At 36.9% G+C, this 18633-nt stretch overlaps 1 protein-coding gene across 2 annotated transcripts in view; it reads left to right on the forward strand.

The window, feature by feature from the left end:
• The first annotated feature begins 9364 nt into the window (after positions 1–9364).
• Positions 9365–18633, forward strand: part of LOC121418647 (alpha-actinin-like) — a 68715-nt gene continuing 59446 nt past the window's right edge. Inside the window, exon 1 of one of the 2 annotated variants that reach the window (XM_041612625.1) lies at positions 9365–9625. In XM_041612625.1, the coding sequence (XP_041468559.1) occupies positions 9500–9625 (126 nt within the window). In that variant the 5' untranslated portion in view covers positions 9365–9499. The remainder of the gene's footprint in view (positions 9626–18633) is intronic. The other variant, XM_041612624.1, reaches the window with a different exon arrangement.

Raw genomic sequence — 18633 nt, forward strand, 5'->3', positions numbered from 1 at the left:
GAGAGCTCCCACGTTCGCATTGCGAAAAATATCACAATTTAACGATAGCAGTATGCAATTTGGCAGACATTCTAACGACAAAGATAATGGCACTGGTATAACACCAAGCAAAAACAAGGTAGCCTACATGGAACAGTTGAACAGACCTGCGCTTGTCATTTTCCCGACAGGTCCATCAATCCTGCGCTTGCGTAACAGACATTATTATTCAACATCTCAGACTCCGCATCTTTTTTCTACAACGACACACAGGTTTGTCTAATTAAAACCTTGTCTACCCCGTTCTCTTCTCTCTTTGATTTTTCTCCTTCCTTTTATTGCATGCCCTCTTTTTGTCCCTTATTTGTTCCTTCCATCCTTCCTCTCTTTTTCCCCCTTTTTCCCTTTCTCTTCTTTTCCCTTTTCTTTCCTCTTTTTCCCTTCTTTTTTCCTCTCCCCACCCGTACCCCACCCCCTCCCTTATAGACTCCCCTGGCTGGTGAGCTGATGGGCGATCTTTCTCAAGTAACTCTCTTTCCGAAGCGTGTATAGCAGCTTGACGAGGAAGTGATGTTTGTATATAATAGAAGATGGCAGTATAATTTTAGTATTAAATCAGGTTTCCCCTCAAGAAAATGCGCTCGAGTCGATACGGGTCTGTCCAAAGAGTACACATATAGTTTGTATGAAAATGCAGCCTTACGGCATGAAAAAGTGTTCGGGTGATTTGTGTCCAAGTTTATTTCTTGACCGAAAATAACAAATCAGTAAAGGGACAGCATGGCCCTGTGAAGCAGGGGTGCTGAGGGTGCTGAAGGACCCCGAAAATTTCCATAGGCAGCCACTCCAGGTATTCTGGAAGATGTGTAAAAATGTAAAAATGTAACCAAAAGGACTTTATTTTGTAATGAATCCCCCCCCCCGTTTTCCTCTTCAAGTTTATCGGGACCAATATTTTGACCCCCCCCCCTTTTTTCAAATTTACATCAGTAACCCCACTTAAAAATTTCCATGCAGACCCGGCACCATCCATCCTATCACCCCCATGAATACTCCCCGGATCCCCCCCCCCCGATTGCATTGGGAGTCGACATAGTTTAATGAATGTTATTCTAATATAGGTCTATAACTATTGAGTAGTATATTTCAAATTTCTTGGGTATAAACAACGCACGAAAGAAAAAAAAAAGAAATTTCGTAATGGGTTAATGCATGGGGACATTTCCCTTAACCCGGAAGTCGCGTCTCGCATAATTTTGTGGAAGATGACAAATATAGCGGGCGGTGAATTCAGCAAACAGTTGATGTATCAAATTACCCCCAAAGTACAAATGAAGGGATTTCCTTAATCTTTTAATACCGAACAAGAAAAGCAAAAACAAAAACAAACTAACAACGTGTTTGACATGTACTGTATTATATATAGTCAGAAAGTTTACGGAAGGACATGTTCAGGGGCCGCGAGCCCCCCCCCCCCACTTTTTTCCAAAAACATGTACAAAAACGGAAAAATTACCATACGATTGTGATTTTTTGCATGGTCATGCAGCCCCCCCCCCCCCACTTTGAAAACCGTTCCACGGCCCCTGATGCGTGCCACTGCTCCCCGCCCTCCCAAGTTCTTGCACACTCAAACTTGAGCTTGGTTTTATGGTTTTATTTTCCTTGTTCCTTGACTCCGCGGGGCTCGGGTCTAGCTGGAAGGGCGCATATCGTCGGCCCCGCAGTCGGTGCAAAATCGTGATTCACGGGGGCTTTTTTCTGATTTTTTGGGTGCATGTTTTGTATTCATGTTCCCCGTCGAGGTCTACAACCAACGAAAAACACCCCCTTTTCCGCGTTTTCACCTCATTCGAACTCCCGTACCATCACGCTCTTGCCTATTATTATTCTATTCGCTATTTATAAAGAGCGTCATTCATTGAGCATTCGGGATTTTGATTGGCTTTCCTGACACGAGCAGGGGTGCGGTTAATAATGATTTTGTACTCCGCCGTGCCATAATTAGCGCATACCACCACCATTGCATCCGTGACCACCTGTTGACTTTACGATACTGCAACTGCAACTACCGTACATTCGAATGCAAAGAGAACCGCCGTTTGCGCGCGCGCAATCCGTGCATAATCAAATCGAGTGGGAGTTTTCTACCGTACTATACTGTGTATGTTATCTGTGAATTCTGGAATTATTTGCTCGCCTGGAATTTATATAAATTGTTATACGTTTTGGATTAACCAGTCAACATCCTCGAACTTTGTCATTTTGTTTGGAAATAATAACTCAGAAGTCATTTAGGGCGAAATGGCGGATGAATATATGAAGCAAGAAGAAGAATGGGATCATAAAGGTCTTTTGGATCCGGATTGGGAAAGACAGCAAAAAAAGGTACGGTAGGCGTTTTCTTATTTAGCCATGTTATCGGGCAGAGCCTCGCTGACAAAGTGAGACGGTCGGCGCCAGCTCGAGATCAAGGACACCTAACGTTAAACGTTGTTTATACCGGCTTTTCTACTTCCCGGTGAATCCATCACTCAGGTGGTTAACAATTAAGAGTCGGTCCATATGCATGTAATGATGTACAAATTTCTTGATTGAGGAAAAAGGACAGTCTCGTCATTAAACCTGATAATCATGATGGCTTCTCACTCACAGTTCACAATTATTTTTACTAATCGCTTAACCATGCGAAGTAACTACATGTACGGTAGGCTGGTAGCAGGACTAGACTCTATATCCTACATGATCTAGACTAGATCTAGAGCCTAGTACTAGATGGCCCTTGCCCTGCTGGGGACCTCGACACATGTTTAGACAGTGTCCACTGTGTTCGGGCTGCCGCAGTAAAGATGGCCCATGATTATTTGACTTTGAGGTAGTCTACTCTTACTGACAGTGCCATTAAAAAGGAAAAATAACTTGGCCAGCATTTATAGATCTACCTGTCAGTCTCACTTTACTACCGACTAACCTACATTGTAATGATGCTGGGTGCTTTATAAATACGCATCATCCTTCCAAGTCAAAATTAACTAGAAAGATGATGAAAAGGGGTACCGGATGTCCGGATCTACTGCCAGTACTGGAAAAAAGCAATTAATTATGCAGTCAAGTTTTCAGGTCTGTCACTGTTATCTCCATCTAAAATAATTTTTGCCAGTGTGCCAATTTTCTGTCATTTACTAATTTTCCCTAAATATGGTAAATATAGCAGCTATGTTATTTTAATTTTCCAACTTGTCTCACAGAAGACGCATGTTTGGTATAATCTGGTACAATTCTCAAACTTGTGACCAAAACATTTCACATACAAAGAGTGGTACATTTGGAAGCCGATATCTCAGTTTTGATCCTCCGCTCTTAGGAGCGATAGTCTCACTGTCAATAGCATTGATGTGTTGATCATGTATTGGGATGAAATCTAATTATAATAACTAAGTATCCTTAAGTATAGATCTAGTTAAAGAAAATTGTTTTAGGCAAAAAAATCCGTCTTTATATTTTGTTTATTGTGTTTGAATGATGTGATTGAAAATTCATGAAATGTGTTTGGTAATATGATCCACTACTATGTACAAGAAATGAATATACAGTAGTCCTTTTCTAGCGATTTATTTAAAAAATTGTTTATTTTACTACTGAATTACAAAGTGATTATTCATGCCCAGGCCCATCCATCATCAAATCTTTATTTTTTTTAGTTTTAGTTAATCCCTCATAAAGTGAATGGCACTGTTCCAGTTCATTACTACATTGTATGCACTAGGTTATGGAGTGAAAATGTGTTGGATGAATTTGCAATTTGGCATGAAAATTTGTAAAAAATTGTTATTTTTTTCTTATCAAGTGCCTGATCAAATATTTCTTTTCTATTTTTACATAATTCCTCTTTTCAAACTTGAATTGGGTTGAAAATGTCAAATTGTACATGTAGGCCTTATCTGTTTTTGTATTAAAAAATCATTGAAAAACTTATAATGAGATACATTAAATGCTCAAAAGGTAATTTTTTAAGAAAAAAAACTTAACCAAGAATGGGCACTAGATATGTATATCAAATTCCAAACTTTCACATGTGTTTTTACTTTTTATGGCTTAATCAGGAATCCCAAATCCCTGGTTTAATGTATATTTCATCTATTCTGCTATTTTTTCAATACTAATCATTCTTATATCCTGATCCTTTAGAAATTCATTTTTTGTTGAATTTGATATGTCTTAGCTTGTTTTGCTGGTAGTATCAATTATAAAGAGATGTATGTCTATGTAGAAAGGCTCTTTGTGAAAAGGGTTTAGGAATGAAGATGCCGGATATGTTAGGAACTCAGTATTTGTTGTACATGTAGCTTGCAGTGTGTGTGACTTGGCAGACTAGACAATTTTGTTTTCTTATAGGACTAATTGTTTCCAATAATTTACAGCATGCACTACATCTAAGGACGGTGTATCATTATTATCAATATTAACACTCTGATCACTTTGAGGCTCTCTCTTCCATAATCCTAATCTCATGGGAGACAGAAATTTTTATCTATTATCTATATATGACATGAATGTGGTCTAGACAAAGGAAGATAAAGCACATGTATTCAAGCATAGTTGCATACTGCAATTTCGTTAAATTCATTGCATGAGTTTTTTTTATCATTATGCTATGTAGATGTAAAGAGTTGCCAATGTCCATTTGTTTGACTAAAGTACAGGTTTTATGATTTTATCCTTGCTTATCAAATCATAAAGACATTGCATTGTTGTTCGAACAAATGTACTGTAATACACAAAGATTGTGATGATAAAAGGCAGTTTGATTGGAATTCTACTTTTATTTACACACAACATACATGTGTTACATTGAGGAGATAGAAATAGTTTTTATAGCAAGATCATAAACAAACCAGCATACAACATACTAAGGAATGGGCGATGATCAGACAATCCACTGTTTGCACACTACTGGTATGTTGACACATCAAGCTTGTGTTCACTACCGTACAATAGTCCACTGATAACCCCAAGATGCAAATGGGGAGGTTACAGAATGTGAACTTTAATAGATCGAAGCTATTCATTTCTGTGAATTCTTGTATTGTTGGTTCATTGTATTACATGTACCTTTGTAGACTATCATTGAAATGATTACTGGCAATGCAAAACTATTAGGAAACAGACCAAGTCAAATTAGTTCCATGTCTTTAATCTGTGTTTAGTTGCATGTGGTCCCACAATTCATGTTAGACTTTGAAGCATATTCCCTTTCCCAGTATGGAAAGATCTAAACATTTTCTTATTGTGGAAACTACAGGTAATTGTATAAGTATACATGTACTATTGTAGACAGATTGACTGACAGCACACTGATGGTGTTACTACACGGTTACTACACAGTCTACATACATGTAGGCTCACTTGAAAAGTGATCTTTGTATGAATTTCCATTTCAAAGTGACAGACAATGTACATGTACATGTACAGTACAACAGGGTAGGCCTAAATAATAAAAAAATACCCCCATAAACAAGAAGTAAAATGTAATTGTTTTGAAAATTTTTGGTAAAAAAAAAAGATTTAATTCATTGAATTGGTACTATTGAGACTGCTCTAATGAGAAGTCAAAGTACTTGAAGTTTCACATACATTTGCAAAGGATATCATGGAAATAAAATTAATTGATATGGTGTTTATTTCTATATCTACACGCTGGTTATTATTCACATTATCTTGCATGGAAAATAAATGTATGAGTGCTTTTCTCTTTGAATGGGGATCAATTGTTCACTGTTAATGGTTTTATTTCCATTTGCAATAATCAACACCTCCTGTAGCAATGGATCTAGTCCTTTCCTTGGTCATATCATCCAACATGTGGGTATTATTGTGCAAGACTTAGTATCTTTTAAAAAATGTACATAAGTAAGTTTATCCAAAAGAATACCTTAAAACTGTAAAGTTTAAGGGTTAGTTTCATGGAGACTAGTACAAAAATGGAACTTCAGATTACTTGATGAATTTCTAAATTGCCTTTTCTGTATTGTGAAGGAACCAATATAAAGTGTACTCCCTTTTTATATGAAATCCTGCAGTGTGATCAAGTTTTGTATTTTATCATGGTTCTGCTCTGCTTCATAAATACCGTTATATTTTGCTCCTTGTCTTCCTTCTTCATATGAGATGCATTTGATCAATTTAGCTGCAAACTTGTATGCTTAAATTTTTATTCAATGATTCTCCATAAGAAATGGAAGTATATTTTTCAGGGTTGTGTGTATACAAATCCTAGCAAATCCCACCAAATGTTCAAATTTATTCAAATATATACATGTATATATGAATGGACATCATGTATAGCATGACATTTGCTCCGGCGGCAATTGCTCCGATGGAAAATCTGCTCATTTTTACATTACTCTGAACCAAAAACTCTATGACAATCCTAACCCTAAGCATTCTGAGATATTAAGATCGGAGCAAATGTCACAGGAGTAAATGTCGTGTCACCCATATGCCCTAAATCAGTTATTGAAATGAAATTATGTTTTCAAGTGTAAAATTTTGAGTCGTGTGAAAGTTGAAGAATATGATGTGTGTTTCTATCTTTTTGATATCCAATAAAAAATAGCTTGTAAGATTAATGCTAAGATGGCCATTCGAAAAATAAAATCATTACCAATTCTGGGATGGTGTGATAGACCCCCCATAATAAATCAAATTTTCACAAAGTGATAACAGTTCAAAAGAGGCCATTATGCTGTATATTGTGCTAAACCCCCTGTCACCTGTGTACCTTGAGGCTAATGGACGTAAAGATGGAAATATAATATGTTGATCTCTGTCATTACTCATGTCCATTATTTTGTTAAAATAAAAATGTAAGAATAATGTATACATGTACATAATGTTGAGGAAATTTGCATGTGGGATACAGAAGAGAAAATAAGTGTAAGCAAGGAGATTTAACTAATATTGTTGAAAACCTTATTTTGTAAAACACTTTTGATCAGTATATAAACCTCCCAAGAGGTTTATTTGTCAATAGTGTCCTACCACCAGAAAAGGAACTATGGTCGTTGAACAGGCAAACGTGCCGATAGCATCGTGGATTTAAAGTAAACAGAAAAAATAATTATTCTTTCTATACAGTGCGCAGGCCTGCAGTGCGTCCCAAATAAAACGAAACCGAGAATTATCGATGGTTTTATTGGTTTATCATAAATTTATCACAAAACAATAGACAAATGACCTATTCTTGTACAGCTTAGAGTCTTGTCTTTCATCTGGTATAACATCCAAATCAGCTACATATATGAGTTTCCTTCTTCACGTACACGTATGAGTCGGAGTAAACACGATTTGAAAAAGGATACAAAAAAGTCACTTGATTAAAACTTTCAATATCTGGTCTTTAATCTGGTACTTCAATTACAGAAAAATGGTATAAAAATTATGTTTCTTTGAATTGATGCTAATTGTATTTCCATAATTTCATTATAACCTAACGTGTAAATTACGGATTCCCCATCGGAGTCATGTCTTATGGTTAACAATAAACTTCATGCATGACTGACTTATATCAACAAAACGCAGGGTAAATCTGACGGCTATATAATAGCTTGTAAAACCTCTTCATTTCATAAAATACACTGTAACTGGAATTCAAGCGTATTTGAAATAAACTGAACTTTGTTATTTTATAACAATGTCTGTGATTGAGGTATTAATTTAAAGAACAGCTTTGAAACATAGGCGTGCTTTTCTTTTTGAAACTCGAAAACTGTCCGCCAAAAAGGCCCCAAGTTATTTTTTGTATCCTTTCTTCAACTTGTTTCTTCTCACCTACATGTATGCGTGAATTGGGAATCATTATGAATTATATCAGGCGAACGATGAAACTTTACAAATTTCCCATAATCAATCATGCGATTCGGATTGATTTGACAACAATGTGTAGGCTTTGAACTTTAGCTGGCGCTGTAAAGACCAGTCAGAACGAATCGAGAGAACGGTACGCACATTAGCGCGCGATAGGTCGAAGCCACACACCAGTACCAACTTCCGGCAACGAAACTTCAACTCTACAGTGCATGTATATGAGCTCTATTGACTGAGCTGAAGCCATGTGGAGTGACGACCCCGCCCACTTTTCCAGACTTGGGCTCTGTTCAGTATATTGTCTTACAATGGCAACAGTTCCATCATAGAGCTATATGGTTCCATGGTATTCAAATGAACATACGTTAATTGAATAGGTATGCAATGTGTCAAATCGTTAATTTTCCAATGAAATCAAGACACCCGTGAATTGTGATTTTCTCCTGGAGAAATGAAGTGAACTTCCTTATGTTTCTGTATCTGGTTTATGTCACTACTGACTGTAAAGTGTAAACAAATATCAATTCAACCCCAAAGCCTAAAGACTTTAAAGTATATGAGATAAAGATTTATCAGTTTCTCTAGAATAATAGTTTGTGAAATATGTATATTTCTAATTGAACTGTTCGTGTTTTACTGTACTTTCGCGCTGGAAGTTAAATATTTTATGATTCAAAGGATCCGGTACATATACTTGACTGAACTGGGTATACACACGGCCGGCGAGGCAATCGCTGTACCTATAGCCTAACGTGCTATTCGCATTCCTCCCGGGGTGTACTATGAAAGGTTCGGAATGCGAAGCCAGTGCAGTTCTAATACACACACTTGGCTAACGCGATAGAGCGGGCTTGCCAAATATGGCTCTTGAATTACATATTACGGAGTTCGGAGAGGTTGGGAGAATATATTTGAGTATCGGTTTGTTTACATGGCTCGGAGTTCGAGTCTGACCTGCAATTCGGGCGCGGGGCTTTCGATTTTTTTTTACCGTAGATTTTGCTATTTAATCCCGCAGTGTGTAGGCTAATACGGGGAAGAAAATCAATTCTTTACTCGTAATACCCTCGTTAATCGGGTGAATGGCTTTAGGTATTATGATACGATTGACTCGTTCAATAACAAAAGATTCTATAGGAATTTGAGCTCTTTTTGTTACCGCATCCGCCTAGTTCTTTTTCTTTTTACAACCGACAATTTTGGGGTTCGAGCGTGATTTTTTTTTGTTATTTAATAGAGTAAACTAGTTGATCATTAAAAAAAAAAACAATATCAGGTGTTTAAAATCAAACAAAGTTCATAGCTGGATTTGAATTCTTTTTGTGCCTGATGGTCGTTGGTTCAAATTTATTTCTTCATTTAGACATCAATCATGTCACCCGACGTCAATATTTTGGAGATGTTGTTTTTCCCCCTTCCGATTTATGTTCAAGAACACTAAACGTGATCATTTCTAAATTCTCCATACTCACTTCCGGGTCACATGGTACATGTAGTGGGGCCGGGTCGAGTTGAATACTTATTGTGTGACCTTTGAAAGTCGGAATCGACGATCGTCGACCGCCGGGGTCCGCGCTCGTAGACGTCGGACGATCACCGATTTTTGTATAAACTTTTAGTTCTGTAGAGGGAAAATCTTGTAACCAACGGCAAAATGGCGTACTATGGCAACCAAGACCATTATGCCTACGATGACGACGAAGATGATTATATGAAACAGGAGGAAGAATGGGATCGTGAAGAAGTTTTGGATCCAGCTTGGGAAAAACAACAGCGAAAGGTAGGTGTACACCCCGGGGACCTGTCCCCGTGCATGTACCGTCATCAGCCCGCTAGTTTTACGTTCCTCAACCTTACCACAAAAAATACGTTAAGAGGTTTGTCATTAAAAGTCGTGTCTTCGCTTGCCTGACATGGTAGCCCATTGAAATATGTGCATCCAGATCTCTCCTTTTCTCATCTTAATTAAGTCTATATAGGAATAGGGTCTACACTACAGTGTGTATCAATTATAAAAAGTTTACAATACACTTTGATGAAAAAGACCCCCAAATTGAAAAATAAATGACAATGGGATATTTATTTTCATATATATTCTTTGGCTTTGATCTCATCTACAGTATCAGATGAAAGTATAATTTTTGACAGTGTTTGAATGAGCACTGTCTATTTCTGTTCTTGCAAAAATAAAGTACTCGTAACTGTGCTGTAAATTTCTCTCGTCCCTACCTGAATAAATGCTTTACCCAGGGCCAAGGGCCATGCTTCAAGGTAAACATTATTGCGTTTACGTTGTTTGTGTCAGCTGGATCTGGGGACATAAAAAAAAAATACATGTAGGCCAAATTTTATACAAAAGTTCATTTCAGACATCTCCAGCATTTGTCTTTAGTTACATGTAAGTTTGTTATTAAAAGGTGTTAACATTCATTTTTTTGTTGTCCATACTTACATGTACACAAGGTATAATAAGGAATATATGGAATAACAAGAACAATCAAGCATATTATTTCATATAGATCAGTGCTACATGTACACATATCAGTATATTTTTAAAAAGTAAATTGTGCTCACTATAGTGGAAAGATTTGTTGAATTCCTATCATATGTACAGTATATATAAACCTGGAAAAAGCTTCAGGATATTAGAAACATTTAATATTTCAAAGTGTAAACTTTTTTATATGCACTGTAGTATACCCTGCACAAAGTACATACACATACATGTAAATGTTGTCCAAGATGGAGGCCTTACATCATGTACAATGTACATTGTATATCCTCACAACAGAAAGTTATTGGTAATGTGCAATCTTCTTGAACTTTTGGGGTATAATAGAGATTATACATGTATATGAGGTTAACTTACAATTTCATAAATTCTTGATGGGTCCAGCAAAATGTAAACAAATAGTTTAAATGACTGTGAATGTGTTTGGTTCATAAAGTTCTTGTACACAATGTGCACTCGAAGTTGTCTTTGATGATGATGTTGAATAACTATATGCCTATTGATTAACTTAGAAGATTCAATTAAATGATGCACAAATGTCCGGAGTATGACCAATGACATTGCTGATAAACAGATTTTCCTGTGTCCTCGATGTTCTCCAAAATATGAGGAAAACTCTAGTGAGAGAATTATACACAAAGTTAACTAGCTTGCCTAGATTTTTTATGAAATTATGATGAATGATCCAAAAATAAATGTTGCATCCATCAATCCTGGCATCTAGATTCTGGCAGCACTTTGGTCTTTTTTTCGAAAATCCAAGTTCATTTACCAAACAAAAAGGCCTACTGTGTCTCATGAAGTCCAGATTAACCAAATGGGCCTTCTCCAAATGTCTTTAAAGTGTACTCTCTTCACAAGCCAATTGACATACTGGACATTACATGTACATAATCCTGTTACTGTCAGGTTCTGGCTCAGTGCTGAATTTAAGGTCGAGTATGAATGGAGATGTAGTTTCATTCAAAAATATAAAAAAAGCACACTAAAAAATTGTTTGTAGCTGTCATCTCATTTATTGGTAACAAAATTGCTCAGTGAATCTATAGGCAAATTTGGTTTGATGCTGTTTTTGTCTTGCCTGAATAGCACAGCTATACTATAGATATTACTAAGTATTACTGATCATCCTGCCTTAGTCACTTTCAGGTCACATGAAAAAGGTCAAAGGTCATTTAGGGTCAATGAACTTTGGCCATGTTGGGGGCATTTGTTGAATTGCCATCATAACTTTAAAAGTTTATGGATCTTCTTCATGAAACTTAGACATACAGTAAGAGCAATCACTTATCACTGAACATCCTGTACAAGTTTCAGGACATATGAACAAGGTCAAAGGTCATTTAAGTTCAACAAACTTTGGTCATGTTAGGGATACATTGCTGAATTGGCATCATAACATTGAAAGTTTATTGATCTAGTTCATTAAACGTGGGCATGAGAGTACTCAAGTAGCACTGATCATTTTGCACAAGTATTAATTCACATGATCAAGGTCAAAGGTCATTTAGGCCTTTTATGGTCAATGAACTGTATTTTATTATCATGCATGTGTGTTTTTTGTGAATAATTGATTTCAAAATCAGCAAATTGTTATATTAAATTGTGTAATGCAGGCGAGATTGCCAGAGGCCTTCCACTTGTTAATGGTTATGTTCACCTGGGGGCTTCAAGTATGCCTAACAGAAGTTAGTTCATTCACTGACATAGAAACACACCCTGGATGATTGCATGAGCCATTAAAAATGCTTTTATTCTTCTAAGGAAGCCCCCAATTATTGCTGCCATGAGTTATACATTTAGTGCTCTAAAGACATTTTAAAGTTTTTTGTCTAGAGCTACATGTACACTGGGTTAGAAATATGTCTCTAATATCTTTCAAATTGCATCTTGCCTCCTTCTGAGCACAACATATGTCATGGGAAAATATAATTCACACCACATATGTCAAGGTCAGGAGGAGATAATGTGAAATAGGTAAAATAAAGGGGAAAATCAGAAAAATTGTGTACAAAACAAATGGAGAGTTTTCCACAATATCAGCCATTTTGAAGCATGTTTGCCAATTTTAGGATCCCCATAGAAAATACAATAAGACTTTTTAAACACATAACTTGCTTATATTTTAACCAATTTTGATGAAACTTTTTAAAAATTGTTCCTCTAATTTTACCCTTTCCAATAATGTGTTTTGGTTTCCTGTAAGTTTTTGTAATGTCATCATAAAGTATATGGATCTAGTTCATGAAACCTGGACACAAGGGAAATCAAGTATTACTGCACATCCTGTCTGAGTTTCAGGTCACATTACCAAGGTCAAAGGTCATTCAGGGTCAATGAACTTTTTTGACCATGTTGGGGGAATCATTATCAAAATCTTAACCAAGGTTATGTTTTTGAAATGTCATAACTTCGAAAGTACAAGCACCTAGTTCTTGAAACTTAAGAGACATTACGGTGATAGTGTATCGCTGGAGATCCTACCAGGTCACATGACCAAGGTCAAAGGTAACTTGGGGTCAACAAACTTAGACCATGTTGGGGGTATTTGTGGAATTGTCATAACTTTGAATTTTTTTGGATCTATTTCATGAAACATAGACATATGAGCAATGTCATCATAACTTTAAAAGTATCCCTCAACATCCTGTGCAAGCTTCAGGTCACATGATCAAGGTCAAAGGTCATTTAGGGTCAGCAAACTTTGATAATGTTTTGGGGTATTTATGGAAATGTTATAACTTTAAAAGTTTATAGATCTAGTTCATGAACCATCTATCCCTGAATATCTTGTGGTGTTTCAGGTCACATGACCAAAATCAAAGGTCATTTACTTGTATGGTCATATGGTCAATGAACTTTGGCCATTTTGGGGGTATTTGTTGAGTTGGCATCATAACTTAGTGTATGGATCTAGTACATGTATCTACACATGTAGTTCATGAAACATAGACATAGGGTAATCGAGTATGAATGATTCTTTTGCACATGTCTTAGGTCACTTGATTATGGTCAAAGGTCATATTGGGTCAATGGACATACATGTATTTTATTATCATATGAGAGTTTTCTTCTCTGAATGCTGCAATATAGAATCGTGTAATGCAGGTGAGATTGCCAGAGGCGTTCCACGTGTAAAATAACTAGATTTTACTCCAAAGCAATTTGATACATGTACATTAAATTCAATCTTGTGAATTTGTCTACTACTATAGTCATTTGTGGAAAGGTCACAGAGGTCATTTTGAAGATGATCTTGCTCTTTGAAAAAATCTTTGGAACCTCGTGCATGTATCTATTTTTCTGTAGGGCCTACATACGTGTACTACAGACATACAGGAATTCAATTTTTTCTCATCTTTTTAGGTAGCTTATCACTTTCAAGGACAATATACAATAGTTTTCAATAACCAGTATTTTTTAGAGTGATATTGAATTCTTCAATAAATTTGTAATCCATGTTTCTTATTGTAAACAAAAAGTTTGTATTAAAGCAATATCAGATCTGACATTGTAGGAGGCTTTGTACAAGTTTTGAATGTAGGCCTTCAGTATGTGGTTGAGAATTCATCTTGCCAATTTTGAGACATTGATGTCGTCTCTAATGAATTACATGTAGATCGAAAACTTCAAGTTGGGCAGACGCCTTCTACAAGTTTGCTTCCCCTCATGGATTGACTGATGGTTCAGATAAATATGAGAGCTGTTGCATGCTCGAGCTTTACCAAGATATACATTCTTAACCTGCAGATAAGGATCTTCCTCAAACTACATGTACATGCAGTGGATAGATTTTAGGAGCTGGTAGATTCCCTTGATACATGTATGTGCCTTGGGTGTGTTAATCTAAAAAATGCACTAATATCAGAATACAAACACCAAGTTGTTATGCCAACAAATGTAATAAAGAATAGTTCATATCCCTCTTAAAATGGCCTACATGCATCATGGAAAGTCAAGGACTAGAATAGTCTGGACTATAACACTGCTATACATGTAAGGAGGAATCGGTCCACACAGTACTACTGTATTTCATTCATGAACAGGATTATCAAGTAGTGTACTTGGCTGTCAATTATCCACGTGGTGTGACAAAACAGCAACATGAATAGTTGTACACATACATGTAAGCGATTTGTAGTCTTACACTTTGACAAAAGCTCTGTTTTATGGCAATATTTTGCTATTTAACTTTTTGATCAATTAGCCCACATGTGTACTAATTTTCTGCCCAAGTCACTTGGGTGTGTATGTACATCCATTCATCAGTTTGTTTGATTCTCATAGAAATTCATAACCATAAATCATGTAGGCCTAAATGGCCATGATATTTCACTCATTCATTAATTTCTGCCATTTGTTTCTACATACATGTAATATGTATATTTAAAAAAATATATATAATTACAAGCAAAGCAATGAACAAAATAGTATTTTCTACATATGTGTAAAAAATGTTTCAGGGGTTGTCACTAAAAACTTAGTTTGACTGCATTGAAAGGCAACCCTGGGCAACTATTCAAAAATTATATCATATTATCAACTGCTTTGATGAAATGCTCTTGATAAAATTTTAAGATGGGGGCATTTATTAGGGGAATTTTGCGGAAATTTTTGCCCATTGTTCTCATTTTGTACATGTATATATAGGGCCTATACTGTGAGAGTCAATGCCACTGTGTACAATGTATATCTATTTCCATGATGTTCCCTAACAGATGGGAGTGATATCACTGTGCTTTAGCAATGGTAAAACTGTCAAAGGACCTCCGGGCTAAGGCTTGGAAATGCATTCATCCAGCTATAAGGAAAAATCACAAATTAATGAATCATATTGGCCATTTGGGAACAGAGACAGAGAGCACGGTAAATGCATTAGTCGCAGGGATCCTGCACAGATTACTGCAGGCCTTGAGCATTGTCTGTGACTCTATACAGTGTATGTTCTTGTTTCAAGATCCAATTTTTTGTTAAGTTCTAGTCTTATTAAATGCTGCAATCAAATTCCCAATGTGAAATTGGATGAAGTCTCCAATTGACTGTAGGGTCCATCTCTTTCTTTGTGTGCAATCCTAGAAAAAAAAGCCATTTACTTGTATATGTAGGTTTCAGAGTATTTTTTTAAATTTTTCTCTAAATCAGAATTGACTTGAAATTGTGGTTTGATTCATACAGGCCCTGGCCTTTGTTTACTTTAAGCCAGGGGGGGGGGCACTCACATATATTGGTGTTATGGGGATGTGCCGCCTTGGTGACCCCCTTTTTCAGAGCTAATTTTCAAATTTTCAGTTCTGTGGATACTCCCAATCAGCGACAAAAGTTAGGTTCAGAAGCCGCCCTGCTTGCAAGACCCTGTTACGAAATGTCTCCGTTCCCAAGCCCCTGCCAAATTTGTCCAGCGCGAGCTGCGCATGCGAGAAGTGCACGCACAGCTTCACAACTCTTGGCTAACACAGCTCCATGCACAGCCAGCACCCACATAATATGCACAGTGTAAGCATACTGTACCACGATCCCGTTCTTTAGACCCTGTTTTTCACAGCGCCCAGTATATTTTAGTTCCCAAGACCCCATATTTTGCCCATCTGGTCAATTCCTTAGACCCCCATTTCAGGGTTTCTTGAGGCACACCCCCATCAAAGTCTGGTCCAAAAGTCCATGTACAATGTATGTAGGCCTAAATATCTTATAGGGTTATACTGTCCAGGAATCAAATTTATGAATGGATGGCTGATTATGAATGAAAGTAGGCCATAGTGTCATGCATATTTGTATGATTCAGTATACTAATGTGCATGTGTGTTTGGACAGGAGAACTTTATATTGGTGAAGTCATACTACACAGGTCATGACCCCAGACAGGAATCTGAGGAAGTGAAATGTCATAAGGGCATTGCAGCCGCCACCCCCCCCCCCTCTAACCACACCACACTTCCCCCTGTTCCCCTGGCTGGATGGCTTGAGCTTATGCCATCCTATTCTTCAAGATGTTTCAGTTTCCTTCTTCCTTTCTGATATGCAGCCTGTATTCGTGTTTAAATAAAATCACGGTTGAAATAAATGAAATACAAATAGAGTGAACAAGCTGCCCATCAGAAAGGAAGAGGGCTATTAAAACTGTTAGTATGAGCATGTAGGTCCATGGTATGAGGTTTGCATTATTACAAATCTACACATACAAATGACTGGAAATTGGCAACTCAAATGTGTGTCATTAATCACATACATGTAAGGTCAAGTTGAATGAATTTTTTAACCACCTATAAATTAAGATTTGATTATGATTAATTATTACGTTATCAATGAAACATGTTTTCAGGGCAACATATTTGAATTAAATTGTGTGAAAACTGACCGATTTTTTTAATAAGAGTATTTCAAACACTTTTTTAGCACAAATTTTGGTACCGTGCTTCAATGTTTTGCAAAGTCAGCTTTGATATGAAGAACTACATGTAGACCTACATGTACATGTAAAGTTGAAATAACCCGACTTTGGGTTGTACCATTTCCTGTGTACAAGTGGTAATTTTCACTAATTGATAAAAGAATAAAGGACTGCAGAATGGTGGTCACTGACCTAAAAAGGTATCCGCTCAGTTGGTCGTCGAGGCATCTCAGATATTTTGTCTCGACTGGGCCCGTGTATATGCACTTGGCATGTTCTTTTGATGTACTTGTGTGTTGTTGGATGGGGCAACCAGAGAAGGCTTCTGGAATGCCCCTGCTGAGCTAGCTAGTAGAAACTCGGCATGAGGAGGTATGGGATAGAATAATATGAGAATGGGTTTGTGTGGGCCCATATGGATCTAATTTTAAAGGTACTTGTCAAGTTCACTTTACAATTTTGTAAGCTTAAAGTTTAAAGAGCATATATGAAGTGCAGCTGTAAATTAGCCCTACATGTACATGTACCTCACGTCATCAACTATACATGAAAATTATGCAACATTCTAAGCAGTGTAGGCTTATACATACAGGAGGCCCCTGGAATGATAACACACTAATTGGGTGCAACGTGGTCAGATTCTGACTCTTGCTCTTCAAACAGAGGGTCGTGGGTTCGAATCCTAGCCATGGCATGTTTTCATTCAGCAAGAAATTTATCCACACTGTGCTGCACTTGACCCAGGTGAGGTAAATGGGTACCGGCAGGAAGTAATTCCTCAAAAAGCTGTGTGCACCAGAATCGGTAGACTAGCTTAGCCGGGGTAATATAGCAGCGCCTTGAGCACCTACAAATGTAGCTAGGTGGATACTGACGCTATACAAATCCTATATTATTTGTTTTTATTTTATGCATTATTGGCAATAACTACATACATGTACATGTATGTTACGCAGGGTGTGTTCAATGTTGGTTTCCAAATTTAAACGGCAACATGGATCATGATTGAAAACGTGATTACAAAACGCAGATTTAATGAGAAACAAAGGGTGTGTTCAATGTCCACTATTCCTGGTCGTAAAAGTAAACGTCTTGCAAATCATGATTCGGAGGAAAATTTAAATGTTCAGAACGTGATCGGCTCCAATTTACAACCTTGAGCATCGCAAATGCGACATTGAACACAATTGCGTTATGAAACGTCTCGCTTTCACAGTGGAAGCCTACACAAGCAGGTCCCAGAACTGACCTTTGTGCTAACGAAAGTAGGAAATTTAAAGATGATCAACCTATGAATGGCTTTATATTTTCAACATTGAACGGTGCACCGCTGTTGTGTTCAGTGTTTTGGAATTGAGTTTTCAATCATGATTCATAATCATATAGCTGTTTAAAGAGAAATGCCAGTAGTTGCAGTAAACACTGATTTCATGAGAAAGTCTGTAAAACCAGGCTTAATTGTCAGTATATCATCAAGGATCTAGATCTGGTATAGTTACATAAACTGAACTTTGTGCAATCTTGAAATCTACATGTACGCTGAAACATGTTCACACTGAAGATCACCAACACAGATAGGCACGTGTGGGACAGTGTATTATTATTGCTGGAATAAAGACCCGACGGAAGTGATAGAATCCGTGCTTATTTTGCTTATTTCTCAGCAATTACACAATTTCTTCCAGAATCCTTTGGCACATATTTTTTATTCATAAAAACAGACACTTGGGTTGTCATTTTATTAGATTCTGTAAAAAGTCATTTTGAGATCGTTACCAGAACTGGAATTTATCTTTAAATTTGAAATTCGACATTGAACACACCCCAAGCAGGAACACATGTACTTTCCTTTAACACAGATAAAATTATAGTTTATAATTTAGTCTCT

The sequence above is a fragment of the Lytechinus variegatus genome, chromosome 7 (genome assembly GCF_018143015.1).
Source record: "Lytechinus variegatus isolate NC3 chromosome 7, Lvar_3.0, whole genome shotgun sequence".
In the NCBI taxonomy this organism is placed as follows: domain Eukaryota; kingdom Metazoa; phylum Echinodermata; class Echinoidea; order Temnopleuroida; family Toxopneustidae; genus Lytechinus; species Lytechinus variegatus.